Source organism: Sycon ciliatum, chromosome 2, assembly GCF_964019385.1.
Source record: "Sycon ciliatum chromosome 2, ocSycCili1.1, whole genome shotgun sequence".
NCBI classification, from domain to species: Eukaryota; Metazoa; Porifera; class Calcarea; order Leucosolenida; family Sycettidae; genus Sycon; species Sycon ciliatum.
In genome coordinates this window covers 29958536-29974933 of record NC_088644.1, presented here as the reverse complement: position 1 = coordinate 29974933, position 16398 = coordinate 29958536, and the positions used below count along the sequence as shown (strand labels likewise).

At 47.1% G+C, this 16398-nt stretch overlaps 3 protein-coding genes across 3 annotated transcripts; 1 reads left to right on the top strand and 2 right to left on the bottom strand.

The window, feature by feature from the left end:
- Positions 1-773: 773 nt before the first annotated feature.
- Positions 774-1601, bottom strand: LOC135810491 (pre-mRNA-splicing factor CWC22 homolog). The gene has a single exon (XM_065323982.1). The coding sequence runs from the start codon at positions 1599-1601 to the stop codon at positions 774-776; it is 828 nt and encodes a 275-aa protein (XP_065180054.1).
- A 973-nt stretch (positions 1602-2574) lies between these two features.
- LOC135809623 (collagen alpha-1(XXVII) chain-like) lies at positions 2575-5524 on the bottom strand. The gene is made up of 2 exons (XM_065323009.1): positions 5047-5524; positions 2575-4389 (listed from the first exon to the last, which is right to left on the bottom strand). Exons 1-2 carry the CDS (start codon positions 5429-5431, stop codon positions 3314-3316), a joined length of 1461 nt encoding a protein of 486 aa, XP_065179081.1. The 5' UTR covers positions 5432-5524; the 3' UTR covers positions 2575-3313.
- A 5990-nt stretch (positions 5525-11514) lies between these two features.
- On the top strand, positions 11515-14417 carry LOC135809621 (uncharacterized). Its single transcript, XM_065323008.1, has 2 exons — positions 11515-11982; positions 13008-14417. Exons 1-2 carry the CDS (start codon positions 11649-11651, stop codon positions 13796-13798), a joined length of 1125 nt encoding a protein of 374 aa, XP_065179080.1. The 5' UTR covers positions 11515-11648; the 3' UTR covers positions 13799-14417.
- The last annotated feature ends 1981 nt before the right edge of the window (positions 14418-16398 follow it).

Here is a 16398-nt window from a genome sequence, read left to right as displayed (position 1 = left end):
TCTTCCACAGTGCCCGCTCCTGCAGAGCCATCGTCAAAGAACATCATGCACTTAATGCCCTGAGCCCTCCAGTAACGAACCATCACACGGACCAGTTTGTTAAAAGATACGGAGCAGTGGAGAGCCCAAACGGCAATGACTTGAAACAATAAAATTCACCTCCCCATGAGAAACCCAAATATTTCCAATGGTCCCTTGCCATATCAACATGGTGATAACCACTCTTCAAATCGAATGTTACAACAAAGTCGTCTTTCTGAAAAAGCTTCACTGCCATCCTGATATCCTCCAATTTAAACCTGAATTTTGCCAAGCATTCATTCACTTGCCTCAAGTCTAAAATCAGTCTCAGCTTCCTAGCACCTTCCACCACTCCCAGCGGGCTAACACAATTTAACTCAGATTCGTTTACTTTCATCGCACTCCCGCAGTCTACCAGCCCCTTCACTGCCTCGTCAACAAATTGTACATGCTTCCAACAGCTTTTCTGATTCCTTAAAAAACCAGACGGAGGGTCTGTTACAAACGGCAACGCATAACCGACCTCCAAGATACTAATAATCCAAGATGAAGCCCCCATCTCCCTCCAAAACGGTATGCACCGCTTCAATATCCCATGCATCACAGTTTCACCCTCTGCCCAGATTTCCCCTTCCCCTTCCCCTTCCGCACCATATCCGCTTTCAACCACAACATCTGAATAAGTTTGAACACTCTTTTCATCATCCTCATCCTCATCATCATCATCAACATGCACATCAAACTTATCTTGTTCATCGTGGCTGCTGTTGCTGTTGCATCGGGAATGACCTGGCAGGTGCTGGGCCTGGGGCAGGCTGCATGCAGTCCCTCTGCACGTGCCCCTTCCAACCGCACCGCCAACAGGCCAGCTCCTTGAACGGGGCGCCGAATCCGGGTGGCTTCGGTGCGGCCGGCATGGTCTGAGTTCGAGCAGCCGCTCCGAGCCCGACCCCGGCTGGGCGGCCTCCTGGAAAGGGCTTGCCACTGCTCCTTTTCCCCTCCTTGGCCTCCGCCCTGACCCTCCTCATCCTCTGCTCATCGTCCGTATCGGACCCGCACTCCATTTTACCATCATAAATGTTTGCGGCCGACCACCCTTCGGCGTCCGCAAACAGCAATAACTTGACTCGCCGCTGGAGGACGCTCTCACCTTCCTCTATGTTTCTGGCGATGTCCTTCTCGCCTCGACGCTCCGCCTTCTGCCTTGCCTTGGCTAGAGGCTCCAACGCCTTACTTATCACGCAGAACTGCTCCTCGTGAGCCTTGGCCTTCCAACTTCTCTTTCTTGCCGCCGCCATCCTCTCGTCCTGTCTCTCCCTCTTCACCTGCTTACTTTCCTTGCTCTTCTTGCTCTTCTTGCTGTTTCTCCTCTTGCTACTTCTACTCCTGCCACTTCTCCTGCTCCTCTCTGACTCACTGTCACTGTCACTCCTATCCTCTCTTTTCCTCTTACGACTAGACTTCTCCAACTTCCTCTCCAATGTCTCCAATCTCGCAGCCATCTCTCTCATCCTCCTACTCTCCTCAACATACCCTTCACTCTCACTACCACTACCACTCGGCGACACACTTCTCGACATTCTTTTCACAAACCAAAACTTTCAAATTAAATTATTCACAAACTCTCACTCAACTCTCCGCACAAAGACAAAAGAGGCCGACCCTGCACTCGTCACCTCCTTTTATCCCACACCGTGCTCCCTCGTACCCGTTCCCGGTGGACAGAGAACACTACTTCTCTGCTAATTCTTATACTGTGACGTCAACCGCAGAGAAGTGACATTTAGTTGATGGAACCACAGGCGATGATGCCATAGCTGACACACAGAGTAACACACACAGCAGATTCGTGTGCACAGATACTAAATTAGTGGACGTCGTCATCTTCTTCCCGCTGATCTCGAATGTACTATGACGTGCTATTTCGCCTGAATGAGGGGCGCGCGCCCGGGCCCTCATCTCATTGCAGCAAAGAAGAAGTCAAATGACTCATTGCGCTGCTGCTTTCTATTGTAAAACGCAATTCGATCTAGGAGGGGGTTCCGTTGGCGTCGGATGTACGCTTTTACTGCTATGATGATCTCCGGAGCATCGGCACTGCGGGAGATGACAATCACATCTTCGCGCATGAAACGACGAATGTCGGCATCGAACGCCTGGCGAAGAGCGGACACCCGAGTCTTACGACTTTGGCTGGCGAGGTGCTGGCACACAGCATAATCTCTCCAAGCCTCCTCCCATGCCGTGAAATCGGCCATGGTTGCAGTGCTGAGCAACACCGGTCGCTCGACAGAAATCGGCTTCTGACTGTAGGATGTCGAAGTGCTGGGTGGTGCCTGGTTGTCGCGCGTTGCGTTTTCGACCAGTGTGGTGAGGCGAGTCTCGCGTGCCTCAGCCGCTTTCATCTGCTGCTGCATCAAGGCGAGCAGGGGTACAATTTCAGCACTGATTGGGGAAATTCCAGGTTCCGCCATCACGACAATTCTACAAATTCTACAACTACAAGACACTTATGCTCCACGATCGATCGTTTGAAAATAAAAGGCTACAGAATTCACGGACAACTACAGGCTGTCAAATATTCCGTACTCAGGTTACTAGTAGTTCACTGCGCCATGTTAGGTTCGGTAGACAAGAGACAAGTAGTTTATTGGTTAGAATACCGGTATACGAAGTAGAAAAACTGACAAGATTCAATCTGTATTAAAAAAACGACAGAGAAGACCTTCAAAGATATGCGTGCATGCATACACAGTAGAGCTAAAGTTGTACGGCATTACGTCATAACATAACAATAACTATGCAGGGTATAAAATATATAGTAAGAAAATGAGGATGAGCATAAGGATTATAACCGGCGCTGAGTGTGAAAGGAACTAGGCAACAAAAGATGAATTTTTGGTCGCTATACATGGATGTCATGACCTCATGCCTGCAAAGATACAATTGCACAATCTGCAGGTAGTTACATATTACAGACAGAGGATAACAGCTACACCAGAGCGGGTGCACGAGTGTGTGCTAATGTGTGCGCTGGTTTATGTTGTGCATGTGTGTCTGTGTCCGTGGACCTGCTTGCTAGTGCAGAGAGGGGGGGGGGGGGGGAGAGATGGGATATATATTAGTAGTTGGTCAAAAGGAGGTGAAATGCCCGTATAATAAGATACCAAACACCAGCTGTTGAAATTGATGCTTGGCAAAACATGAAACTACATGAGAGTCATAATAATGGTTAAAGAGATCTTGGGATATCAAAGGCTTACGCGATGTGAGAAGGCCAAGATGTGGAGTGTTATTTGAAGATGGAGGGATTACCACAAAAATTCCGACCATCCTGGACTTCCTGCTTGACCGCATCTACTATGAAGGCAAACGAGGTGAAGTCGCTCACCAGCATAAGAGGTATAAGGCGCGTGTTGTAGTCACCTATGGTGGTTCTGACGCTGTGTAGCTCCTGCAAGTTGACGTTGTTGCCGACTCCGACGGGAAACACCTCCACTCTCTTGTCGAACTTGAGGTCCTGGGCAACCTGTCGGGGCGACTCGCCTATGTTACTTCTACCGTCCGTGATCAACAAGACTCTCCTCATCGTATTGTTGGACGCCGTCATGCCGGCTGATTCGGTGAAGATATTGTTGTAGCAGTACCGAAGGGCAGGACCAGTTGCAGTGAGGCCTCCAGTGTAGAACTGTTCCGCTGCTAAGACGGAGGCTTTAATGGCCTCCTTGTTAAGATGTCCCAGGCTTGAATGGTGGAAGTTGAAAACCTCATGCACTGCAGAGCCATACACGACCAATGCAAAGCGGTAGTTTGATGGTGCATTCTCCTGAGTGAAGTTGGTGCAGAGTGCTTCCAGGAGATCCCCTAGATTCTGTAACATGTCGTTGAAGGCCGATCGTCCTACACTGCCAGATGCATCGAGCACCAGCACGATTTCTCTCGTCACGTCTGGACCGGGAGTAGTGGGGCCACTGTGGAATGATTTCCATGTGACATCCGGTCGCCATGGCCGAAAATCTGAGGTGGGAGGGCAGCGACGGCTGGGTCTATATCCTCCTGGTGGGCCAGCCGGTCCTGACGGTCCTGCTTGTCCTGATGGTCCCGATGATCCGCTGGGTCCTCCCTTGGGTCCCGGCGATCCACGTCTAGGGGCACTACCTTTGGGGCCGGGTCGGCCGGGCGAAAGGTGTCGAGGATAGCATGGGTAAGTGGGCCGCCGGCCGGGAGGACCACTCTTACCAGACGGACCTGCCTGTCCTGGACCGGCACGACCACCTGGTCCCTGGACCTTCCTGGAGATCTCCTGACCTAGAGAACCGCCGAGTGCAAACTGCAATGAGTTGATTTGCTCTTGTACTGATGGTGGACCTGTAGTTTAAACCAACACAATAGCACATCACAGTTAGGAAATTCTTTCTTCTAGTTTGCTTTAGCAACAGGAAGAGCACCGATCATCAACTCATTACAACAGAATGTGATGAAATGACATGATGATTACGCTTTTGTTGGCCTAAATACGTTTTTGTATAAAATCGGCTCGTTGCAGCTGCCAACACTCGATAGCATGAAAAACTGATAACACGTGGGTCAAACCTGAAACCGTATTGCTTCAAAAGCACTGGGCAGGCGGCATCAGAAGACCTCAAAGACAACCAATAGAGAGGTAAAGATGAACGTTATTTTCGACGTGAGCTGCAGGTCACTCGGGTTGTTTTTCGACGCGCGAGCCAAATAGCTGAAGGTTCGCGTCATGTCAGAAATAACGTTCATCTTAAGCTCTCTATTACCTGCTTGGTCACCTAGGTCAAGGAGCTTCCAGTGCGTGCATGTACACGTGACAACATATGTCACGTATGCATTTACTGCTTACAGGCATTGCGGTTAGCTTCGTTGAAATTTGCTCCATACAAAGGATTTCAATGTGAAAAGCATTTCAATAGAAGCATATGAGAAGATTGCTTGACCTGCATAGTTGTGGGGATACTAAGTTACTAGCAATTGAATAATTATGCTCCTAAAACTTACAGCGTAGCGATCTTTCCACCAGTAGCTCTTTGCAGTAGCTTTTGTCACCCCCGGAAAGAGTACGGCGTCTTTCCGCTTCGACTGCAGAGCCTGTTGGGCAGGATTTCTGGCCTGGCCGGGCAAAGCTGAGCTCCTGCCAGTCACCCCACTCACTATATGTACAGGGCGGCAGTGTTGTCGGGGCCTCTGTTGTAGGGGCCTCAGTTGTCGGGGCCTCTGTTGCCGGCTGGGAACAAAACTTGAGTATGGCTCGCAGAGCCGGTTGCTCACACAACTTGAGCAGTGAGGCAGGTACAGCTTGACTTTCTGGGATGAGCACTGCAAGCACCGCCATGACAAGCAACGAATGGCTGCACAGCTGGCGAAACTTCATCATTGTGACCATTTTCAGGGCCTTCGCCTGAGATCTGGCTCCAATGGACAGTGCTACCGCGACTTCTGAACTTGCGTAAACTGTCTTAGAAACTTCTGATCAACTTTGTTCTTCGGATCTCTGCACCGTTGACTTTTATACAGCTCACGCTGGCTGATAAAACCAGCAACCTCACTTTGATACCTGATGTACTGCAGTAGTGTGTAGTAGATCTACATTGAGAAGCAGCAAAATTCGCCAATGATGAACTCCCATCGAGCAATAACCCTTCACACGAATCTCTCAATGCCATTGAGTCAGCTGATCAGCAGGAACGACGCCTAGTTGATTGATGATACGGTTGGTGAATGAAAGATGTCTTGTTGCACAGGACTACTACTAGCGCCATTTGGAAATCTGCATGTTTGACCTTGCCACGCCATTCCCCGTACGTTACGAAACATCTCCCATGGGGCGCCGCCAGGCCGACATGCGATCAAAAGGCATTGTTGGAAAGCAATACATTGCTCGTATCGATTTGGATGCAAACACACAATACCTAACGGAGCCATGGTCCATGAAAACCTTGATCAATCCATCGAGGCCGATATCTTGACAGGGACACAGGACCTTTTCGATTGTTGTGGGTGTGTAGGTCTACAACTCAGTGACTTTTTGTTTTTTCTAAACTTCGAGTCCGATCCAGTACGCGCGGTACATCTGTTTATTGATTTTGCTAATGCTTCTTTTCGTCTTTTGTCGTTTTGAGTCATTCACACCCGCTCGCCCACACGCGTACATGATGTAGATCTAAACGCCTTGCACGCAAGTGTCGACAATGGATAACTGCGAGAACAACGGAAATTCTGCACCTGACACAATCTTGCGAGAATCTGTCGTCGACTTGAAGCACGACTGACGAGAAGTCCGTGTGACAATGTTGAATACGGCCAGTGCATGAACCGCAACTTGACACTGACATGTTGAACACCTTGAATGAAGGGTCACAAAGAGATCAATAGCATGACACCTGAACTACAGAGATGTCGACTGTCAACACTAATTGCATCAGGTCTTTGATACGATCGAGCAAGGGAAAGGGAGAGAGAGAGACAGAGAGTGTGTGTGTGTGTGTGTGTGTGTGTGTGTGTGTGTGTGTGTGTGTGTATGTGTGTGTGTGTGTGTGTGTGTGTGTGTGTGTGTGTGTGTGTGTGTGTGTGTGTGTGTGTGTGTGTGTTACTAAGAACTGTGAAAAATACTGATGGAAGTTCTTGTGACAAAGGTCATTTCGACTACTAGTATATCATGAGCATCGGTTGTGCATGACTTGTCAACGCTTCACTACAATGGGATTCAAGGAGAATGATGATCTAACTCGGACATGTACGTTACGTGTCACGTCATCACCAACCGGTCATAACAGGTGTGAGTGAAGGATGTCATCAGACTCATCACTCCAGTAGTAGTGGCAGTAGCTAACTGATACTGGATTGTGGTATCAGAACAGTACGAGATGTATACTACTAACGAACACTGTAACTCTTTACAATCTACATCTACATGTACATGTACATGATTGTAGAACTTCTGCACCCCTTTAGAAAGTAACAGCACAAAATGATTCGTCACACCATGTTTTGGTAGTAAGAGGTTCTTCATTTGACCAGGCGAATAAAAAGATGTAAATCGTTGTTTTAACTCGGATACTGAGCCAGTAATATATGTTTTTTTTGCTCTTTTTAAAATTTAATCGTTGTTATCTTTTAAATACATGTACATAATTGTACATGTAAATGATTCAGGATTACACTGTACTAGTACATGTGTGGCTGATCGACTGTGGTTAAATGGACAACAGCAGCTGATGGCATACCAGGCGACAAAGGCATCTGCCCTTCTAACAGCTAGATCAACATCCATAGTAAGAATATAGAATATTTTCTTGCTTTGTGACAATGGATTATTAAAATATTCCATTGTCACAAAGTAATGAATGAAGGTAAAGGTCACTGCCAAACCACCGTGCTCACAGCAGGCTTTTCTTATCTGCTGTTCCAGACGTGGGCGAAAAAGACGCATAGTGACTCGACGCATACGTACAGAGCCAGACCGCAGTAAGGCAACATTGAAAATGATTAGTTTGATCGATGCCAGCTTGGGTATAGTCACCGTTCCCATCATTGTTCATGTCGACAAGACAATGTGCCGCACATCTTGCATGTCCCAAGAGATCACAGTGAGATCATTAGGGTCAGTGAAAACATCCAAACTACCTGTACCTGATTTGTGATCAGTGATAGGTCAATCTCATCCGATAAATAGCACACAACTGGGCCATACACGTGACCGTGACTAGTGAGGAATGACACAGTCAATGTCTCACCAACCGGCTAAAGGAAGCTCAAAGTAAAGTCTGATCTCCTCTCTCTCTTGCACAACTGCAGCATGTACATGACTATATGTATATGTCTCAAATATCGATCATTTATTTTGCTTGAACAACGCAATCCTCCTTTCCTGCTCTTCTTTTTTGCCGGCAAGGTCTGGGTGCAAGGTGAAGAGAGCGACCGATTATAAAGACTACCGTTCTTTAGATGCTCAGCGGAATGCGTAGATGAACATCACCCGAAATCAGAGCCGTGTTCTTCAGTCCTATTTGTTGGTTAGCGGTTGCGTCTATTTTAATGTGACTGTGTTCCGATTGAGAGCTGAACGAATACAGCGCAAAGGTACTATGGAAAAGGTCAAGGTACTATTTACCCTATGTTCGTTATGAGATCAAAACCCTTGAATAATACGGTTGTGATTGCTACCTACTGGTAACCCAGTGTCCTAGGCACTACATTCAGCTGGCCTTTACAGTACGCATCATGTAAGGTACATTAGTACCATTAACGTTATAATAATAATAATTATTATTATCATCATACGGTTTTGTTCATTTCGATAACTGCAGATCTTCAGAAGTGTAGAAGCTGGGAGACAGACTCTAACTATCCGTGGAGCCACTAATGTCACTTCCGTGATGGTGATGAATGTTTAGTTCATACTCCTGTTACACTTTTATCCTGCAGCCTTGATTGCTAATACCAAGAGTACATAATGGTTATGTACTCTTGCTAATACCGGTACATGTACGTTAATATGCAGGCCCTGCTCGTGAGTCTCCAGGTGTGTACGTTAGGGGACCGAAACGCTAGTTAGAAATTAAAAATTTAATGTAGTCGTCAGAGACCTGCGGATGTCAGGTGTACCTCAGAGGTGGGAAAAGTCTTGTTGTACGGTGTCACTTCTGATGCCCTCTTTCCCTGATTGTTAGTAGGGGCTGTGTTTAGTAGTAAACAACGCGTGTGTGTGTGAGAGCGCAGCTGTACTGAAGCTAGTTTTCAGATAAATGTACCAAGTATTTTCATCTTCGTCCCATCCAGACGCGAAACAGCTGGATGCTACCTGTACTGTTGTAATGGCCTCTATGCAGAGCCTCGAAGCATCTCGTACTGGCGGTGACCACCTGTGTTTCCATTCACTGCGCATTGTTGGTGGGCATGATATACCACAATCATACCAGATGTCCAGATAGAGATCCGAAACAAATAACGAGCAATGAGTGCGATTGAATGAAACGTCATGTCGTTTTACAGTCATGACTGTACTGATAGCCTTCTCCAGGTACTGTGTGTGTGCCATGTACATGTACTGTGTGTGTGCCATGTACATGTACACAATCAAGAATTTAGCATACTAGTATCATAGTATAGCTTGCAGCAGCAGCAGACACCGTTCAATGTTCGTGGAAACTCTGCTGTTGTGACTTCGTTTAATCACGGGACTCAATATGGCGTCATTTCCAATACAGTGTACTAGTACGGAATTATAACAGAATTATCATGGTTCCTTGTCTACAAACCCGTATCCCACTAGTGTGCGCAGCATGTAAGCAACTGAGGATTTGGACGCTGTGTGTAACCGTACTAACCATCAGCGGGAGTGCTCAATAACTGCTGTGGACCTGGTTGTCAACAAAAAATGTAGAACTTAAAAATTAAATGCAGCTATACCAGTCTTATCGGCAAACAATTACATAATGTATGTTCATCAAGCTTACAGTACTTACCTGAAGTCAAAGATCGGCTGAGATCGTTACATCATTGGGACAGGCGGGTCTTGGACAGCTGGAGTATTGTTTCGAAACCCTACTGGCTACTGCATTTAGGAATTTACCACCCGTATAGAACTACTGTAGGGAGACGACACGTGCCTCGAATCCAACTCGGCAACTGCACTAGAACGAAGAATACTGCGTGGGCGAACCCAAAACACATGGCAGCAGCGTTGTGACACCTTCATGTGCATGCTGGGCCGGGAGGTGGAGTTCAAAGGAAACGCGCCAGTGCATGTTCAGTGTCATGTCAACAGTGAATCTCCGACTGACACTACTGAAATGTGGCTGGCTCCCTGACAGGGTAAGGTCTGCATTATCATAACCAGTTGATGATCCCATTCATTTACGTTGCATTTGACACAAACATTCCAATGATTGAAGTCCTTAATCAGCACAGGTTCGAGGAATTGAGTCAGTTTCATTATTTCATAATCATGTGTCCAAGTTGTTGGTCAACAAGCAAAGCCATAATAAAGTGATGGGGTCTCCTCCACTGAGTCTCGTGTGCTGATCAGAATAGGTTGGTGATGCTATGAATGGAGTGGGCATTGCTCAAAACCTGTGCGAGAGTGTTCTGCAGTCACGTATTTACGTCGCGTTTTCAGGATTGAACTCTTTCAGCGTGTGTCTCTTATCAGGGTGCATGTCACGTGCTTTCCACTGTATTGTAATGGCATGCCTTCATTTCTATGTCGCATTGACATGGACGTGAATTGCCGCTGAATGCACAAGCATTACTATTATTATCACGGTCCGCAATGTCTGCAAGTGAATGATTGCCGAACCTGGCGCGTGATTGGGTTACAGCTGGGAGTTCTGTTATCAATTCATGGACTGCATCGTCTAGTCCATACTACAGTGCTGTACAGTGTTGTACGTGCTGTACAGTGTTGTACGTGCTGTACAGTGTTGTACGTGCTGTACAGTGTTGTACGTGCTGTACAGTGTTGTACATTGTTGTACAGTGTTGTACAGTGTACATTTACACCTAATCCACCGATGACTACATGTACATGTACGTTTCATGCCACTGCACGTCCTTTGGGAGAATAAAAGTTTTAAAAAAAACATTGTCCTTGCCTGCTCCCCGGCCCCATGGGGCTCTTCCCGAATACCAGTATTACAGCGTAGACGTTTATATTTTTCGAGTTTCGCTGAATCCTATTTTGGCGTGTTCTGCCCATAAGAGCTCCAAGGCGTTCGACAATGTTGGCTTCAGCGTGAATGCAATTTCCTAAAGGTGCGCTTCAAAGGGACGTCATCTGTTAGCTGTGTGTGGTCTTGATCACCCAATATCAAGACAACGCGAGGTCTTGCTTGAATGTCGTTGGGCGCTTGAGATGAAGTGTGGCGGGTATCCCTTGGTGATTTGGAGTCTTCGATTGAAGAAGGTTCGCAGGAAGACCTGTGATGGGTGAATGGCGATGGAGAAAATTGGAATCGTTAAGTCCAGGATGGTGCCAACCCACATGGCAATGATGTAGCCTGACCATGCCAACAATGCCTGTAGTATAGCACTTGGATTCAGGAGACGTGTGTAGTTGAGTGGGATCATCCCAGTTATAAGCGCTCACACACCACTGGAATAGATCTACAATATGGCACTCTAGACGTCTCGCAAAACACATGCTAGGTGTACTTGCACGTCTTCGATGGCATAGCACCGCAATACATTCAGAAAGATTGCCGAGCACCTTTTCTTTAAACTGATGAAAAACCATGATGAACCTGCTGACGGTTCACGGACGCCGCGGACCATGATTACGGAGAAACTTTGCCAAGTCGACCAACCAAGAGATAACCGCCGACTCCCATTTCACATTTCCTAAGAAGTCAAGAAAAATACTATAGAATAACAGTCGCAGCCAACTGCCCACCCAAAGCTAGCAGACAGCAATGGATTGCTGTATACTATGATGCGTTGAACATGGCTGGAAGATGGTATATAAAGAGGAAGATTTTGCGACGCAAAGTCACAACGCCTGGCAAGACCAATCAGGAAGGTTTAGGGAGTTGAAAACGGGAAAAAGGTAATAGTATACCGTTCTCTTATCCATTCTCCCACCACGTTGCCGCACTTGAATCAAAATGAATGTGTTGAATGCGCTGCTAGTATGCTCCCTGGTGACCCTGGTCTCAATCGGTCAGGGTACTACAGCCAGTACCAATACCCTTTCCGACGCAGAGATTGCTCTGTGCAAGATCCCCGCTTTGAGTAGTCTCCTCTCCTACTGCGCCTTCATCGACAGGGAATGCGTGTACACGCCGTGGGCGTCATGGACTCCCATCCGCTTCGCCACCGCTAAAGAGTCGAAGGGAAAGCGGTGCTCGGGGCGACCGCTCGTCTACCAGGGCACTAGGTGGGTGTCCATCGGCGAACGTTCCCAGTGTACTGCTTCGCTGACCAAGACTGAAGTCAGATGTAAGTGCGACAGCTGTATGGCTAACGCCACACGTAGGACAAGTGACGATGTATTTCTGTCCCATATATCTATCAATCCTCACGGGTCGGGTCCGTACACGTACAGTCTTCTCATGTTACTGATACATCGTACAGGACGATTGTATGTGTGATTACGTTAATTCCGCATGTCACAGGGAAGAGGAAACAAAGTATTGTTCAGAAGGGCAAAGGATAAACGTGTTATAATGATACGAATAGAGCGAAGGGCGTACCCACAACAAAGACCATAGTATTGTTCTATCGTATGTATTCCTGAAAGCCCCCAAAGCCCTCTCCTCAGAGGAATATAAAAAAGAGTATACATGAAGTGAGAGATCGATGTAGGAGTGTAACGTGAATGTATGCCCCACTAGTATTTCACTCACCTCAAATCTCGCTGACATTCACTGAATAACAATACTATGTACATGTATGATGTGTTTGTTTGTTTATTTATTTCGAGTCGAAGAACAAACAGGCAAATTTGCCTAATTACATGATATCGACTAAAAAGGATGTGTGGCCGTTACATTCACTCATGTCTCGTGTTCTATATAGACATTACGCTGCCCGAATCACCTACACTCACGTTGAAGGACCGCATGAATTATGGAATATACTGTAGGCCTTAGGGGCAGTATTGACTGAAAGGTCGTGACCAGGTGACTACGATTACAAAATCCTGTGCGTGTAGTTAGTATGGCATGCGTTGACTTTGGAATCTTCCCTTCATTTTTCCCGGTAGTCATGAATTGTTCAAGAAAGTTCTTTGCGTCTACATAATTGTTTGGAAGGCACCAAGCCAGTAGTAAGCCATACTGGCACACATTCAACTGCTACATTACGTGTCAGAGCTAGTCCTGTCTGGACACGATGTTCACTTCTTCAGTCATACTAAATCTACACGTGTATACACGCTCCCATGAAGGGAGCCGTAGGGAGAATAGGCTTTTTGAATAGGTTGATCCAGACGAGATCTGCCTGTGTATGTTTGTAAATCTCAGGTCCGCCATCGACTGCGGAGCAGATTGAGCTCTTTCAAGAGGTACTCGGAGGGAACTTTGGTCGCACACCCGCTCTCGCTCCGCAAGGTCCACGACCGAACAAAAAGGGGAGCTGGAGGTCCCCCGCACCTCCTCCGTTGCCCGTTGTCACCCGCGACATAGCTCTTGTCCTGGACGGGTCTAGCAGCGTTGGTAGGGCAGCGTATAACAAGATGGTGGATGATCTGGCTGAGCTGATGGGCCTATTGTGCTACACGTTCACGCGTGCTAATGCTGCCTCGGACGTCCGTATCGCCTTGGTGGTCTATTCCAGGAAGGTGCACAAAGTGTTCGACTTTCGCTTCTCTAAGCTGCACCACACCAGCAGGAATCGCATTGTTTCCTCCATCAAGAGAGCTAAGGTGTATTACACGGGCCAGGTGACTGCCACTGGCCCTGCTCTGCGCTACTGTTACAACAGGATCTTCACACGGGCGGCGGGTATGTCTCAATTCAGCATGAAACGAGTACTGCTGATCACTGACGGCTATTCAAACCGTGGCGAGAAGCCGGTACCCGTGGCGGAGAAATTGGTGCGGGACAAGCAAGTGCAAGTCTTCCCAGTTGGCGTCGGAGACCGAATCAGAGTGAGCGAGCTGGTGGCCATGCGTCAGGCTGACGGCAACGCCAACCTATTGCACACTCTCATCCTGCTACCAACCTTCACAACCCTGTCCGATATTCTTTCCACGGTCCGCAACTCCGCAGCCTTGTCCGTCGACAGGTGCCAGGCGAGGCTGTTCAAGAAATGAAGACATTTTCAAACCTCCACCCAAGATCACAGTAAGATCACTGCCACCGCGTTGAACTGATAATTATAGCTTTCTTCAGACAACATGACTGTGTTGCTGTCCACTTACGGCTGCGGAAAACCCCCAAAGAACAGCTTATGCACAGTAGAGCAATCTAAAAATTATTGATGTTCGAACCATAGCAAAACGAAAAAGTTTAGTATACTTTGCTTGCCATATTGTTGCTCTGATTAGCCCCCCCCCCCCCCTCCTCTCTCTCTCTCACTCTCCCAGCCCACCCTGATGAGCATCAGAGTGGCTTGACGCCTCTGTCGGATTCTTTCGTAATGATCTGCAGACTCAACAAATTGATTTCCTTTTTCATTTCTAAATGTAGCTTGTCCATTCGCTCTTATAATCATTAGGCATTGTTCCCGTTTATACGCAAGTCCAATGCATGTCACAACCTCTGCATTGTTTTCTTGTGCATACACTAACACCATGTTACTCTTAAAGCCTAGCCGTCGCAATCGTATCCACCACTGACAGTGCATCACCACAGAGTATTCAGGTAAAAGACATCAAATTACGATCGCAAAGTACACGATTTACATGCAGAGTGATTCCGTTTCCCCTGACCTTCATACACCAACACCTACCGGGAGCTTGTGATCATAGTAACATCATTGAAGTTGCTTTTCATGCTATTCTACTTTTAATACTTGCATGGCCATTGCCCGATTGGCCTTGCGAAGTAAAATGAAAATCAACAACAACAACAACAGCAAAAAATGTACGAGTGTATTTTGCCTGATGGTTGCATAGCATGAAACTCAGAGTTCCAACAAACTATCCTTGTGCCGTGTTGCTCTGTGCAGCACGCTCTACCTCCGTGGTATGAGCACTCTCAGCACAGTGACACTGCATGCATCCTCCTGCCGAGTCCTGGTATTCTACTTTTGAGTTTTTGTATTAATTCTTCCTTTTCTCTTGTCTGATACTAATCAGGCGCGTCATTCGATTTTCTTCTCCACTTCTTGAACATGCACGCTACCTCTAATGAAGCAACACTACAAGTTCAATGTATGTGCCAATGAAGGCACCGATCAGGAAAAACATTATTAGTTTTACAATACTAGTAGGGAACTGCCAAGCCCAGGTTTTGAGCGTCTCTGTGTATTGCGCCATTCGCAAATCGTAGCTTTACGGAATCAGGAGATGACAAGGAATATCACCATGGAAGTATATTGTTGTTTGTTTCGAAAATGTTGCCATGGGAATACGGTTCTCATAGACGTCACACACAATTGTGTTTCAGAAGAAATTGAATCATCGATACGTGGGTACTATAATCGGTCTGAGATGTACATGAGATGGACACGTAGATCAAAAAAGGCGTTGACAAAGATCTGTGGACTAAACCCGGTCGTGTGGTCAATGCTTTTACACCCATGTGAACAGACCGCTACTAGTAATGGAATAGTAATCCCTGTTTGGTATATGACGGTACTCCTTTAGGACCAATGTTCTCTTCTTGCAATGCAGTCAGTAGGTTACAGAGGCATCTCTCACTAGTTGCACTTGAACACGTGATCTTTGTCCGACAAGATCATATCATTGACATTACCACCTCCCACACAGCGTCACTGATCCCGTCGCAGCTTCCCTGACTGTTACTGACTGTTACCAAAAATACACACACGTAACCCCTGGGGTAACATGACTTGTGTGTACTCATTCTGTTGCTGCAGAATCAACTCACTTGAACTGACTGTATACAATGTACTTGATAAGGTTGACGTCACATTCTGATTAGTAACACTCAGCCGTTCTCAAGTAATGTTAGGCTTGGCATAGTGCTTGGGCCGTGCGTGACAGAACAATTGGCAGAGCGTCCTTCTCTGGACGGCCTCTCAGTTCCATACGGCATCGCACTCACTGGCTGACGTCTTCATTCTTATTCGTACTCTGGTAGAGATATTATTTTCCCTTGCACATCCATTTCAGCGCCTTCAAATGCCCTTGGTTCGCAACTCGCGTTTCGCCAGTTTGCTTGCATCATCACCTTCATCATCATATTCCGCTGCATTCGCTCTTTTGGTGGTCGTTTTCTGCACACATGAAATGGACCAGTGCAGTGTGATAATGCGAATTTACGATTAATTAAAAACAGTGGGTGCACTCGGTTCCTTCGTGCCGTTCGAAGACACAGTGGTCTAGCATAGACAGTGTGCGTGTAGCTCTGTAGTGATCCACTCCTCGCCTCAGCTTATGTTTACCGGCCGAACGTTCGCTCCGCAGTGATCCATGACTGTGCTTTCAGCCACACATGTACAGACTGCAGCCATGTACCCCAACCAGTCGCAGACCCCAAGATTGCATTGGACGTTGACAGCTGTTTGTCCAGAACCAAACCGCAAAGCTTAGAGGGGACTGTTGGCAACAACCAACCCCGTCTAAGCTTTGCGGTTTAGTTCAAGTGTTGGTACCCGTGACTGTGTGACCTTGGTCTTACATGCCCTGGCCTGGAAGTGAATTCATCATTGCTGTTCGAGTAACCTGCTGAAAACAGAACGCAATGACTAGATGTACGTACTTGTACACAAGAGAGATTGGAAGCT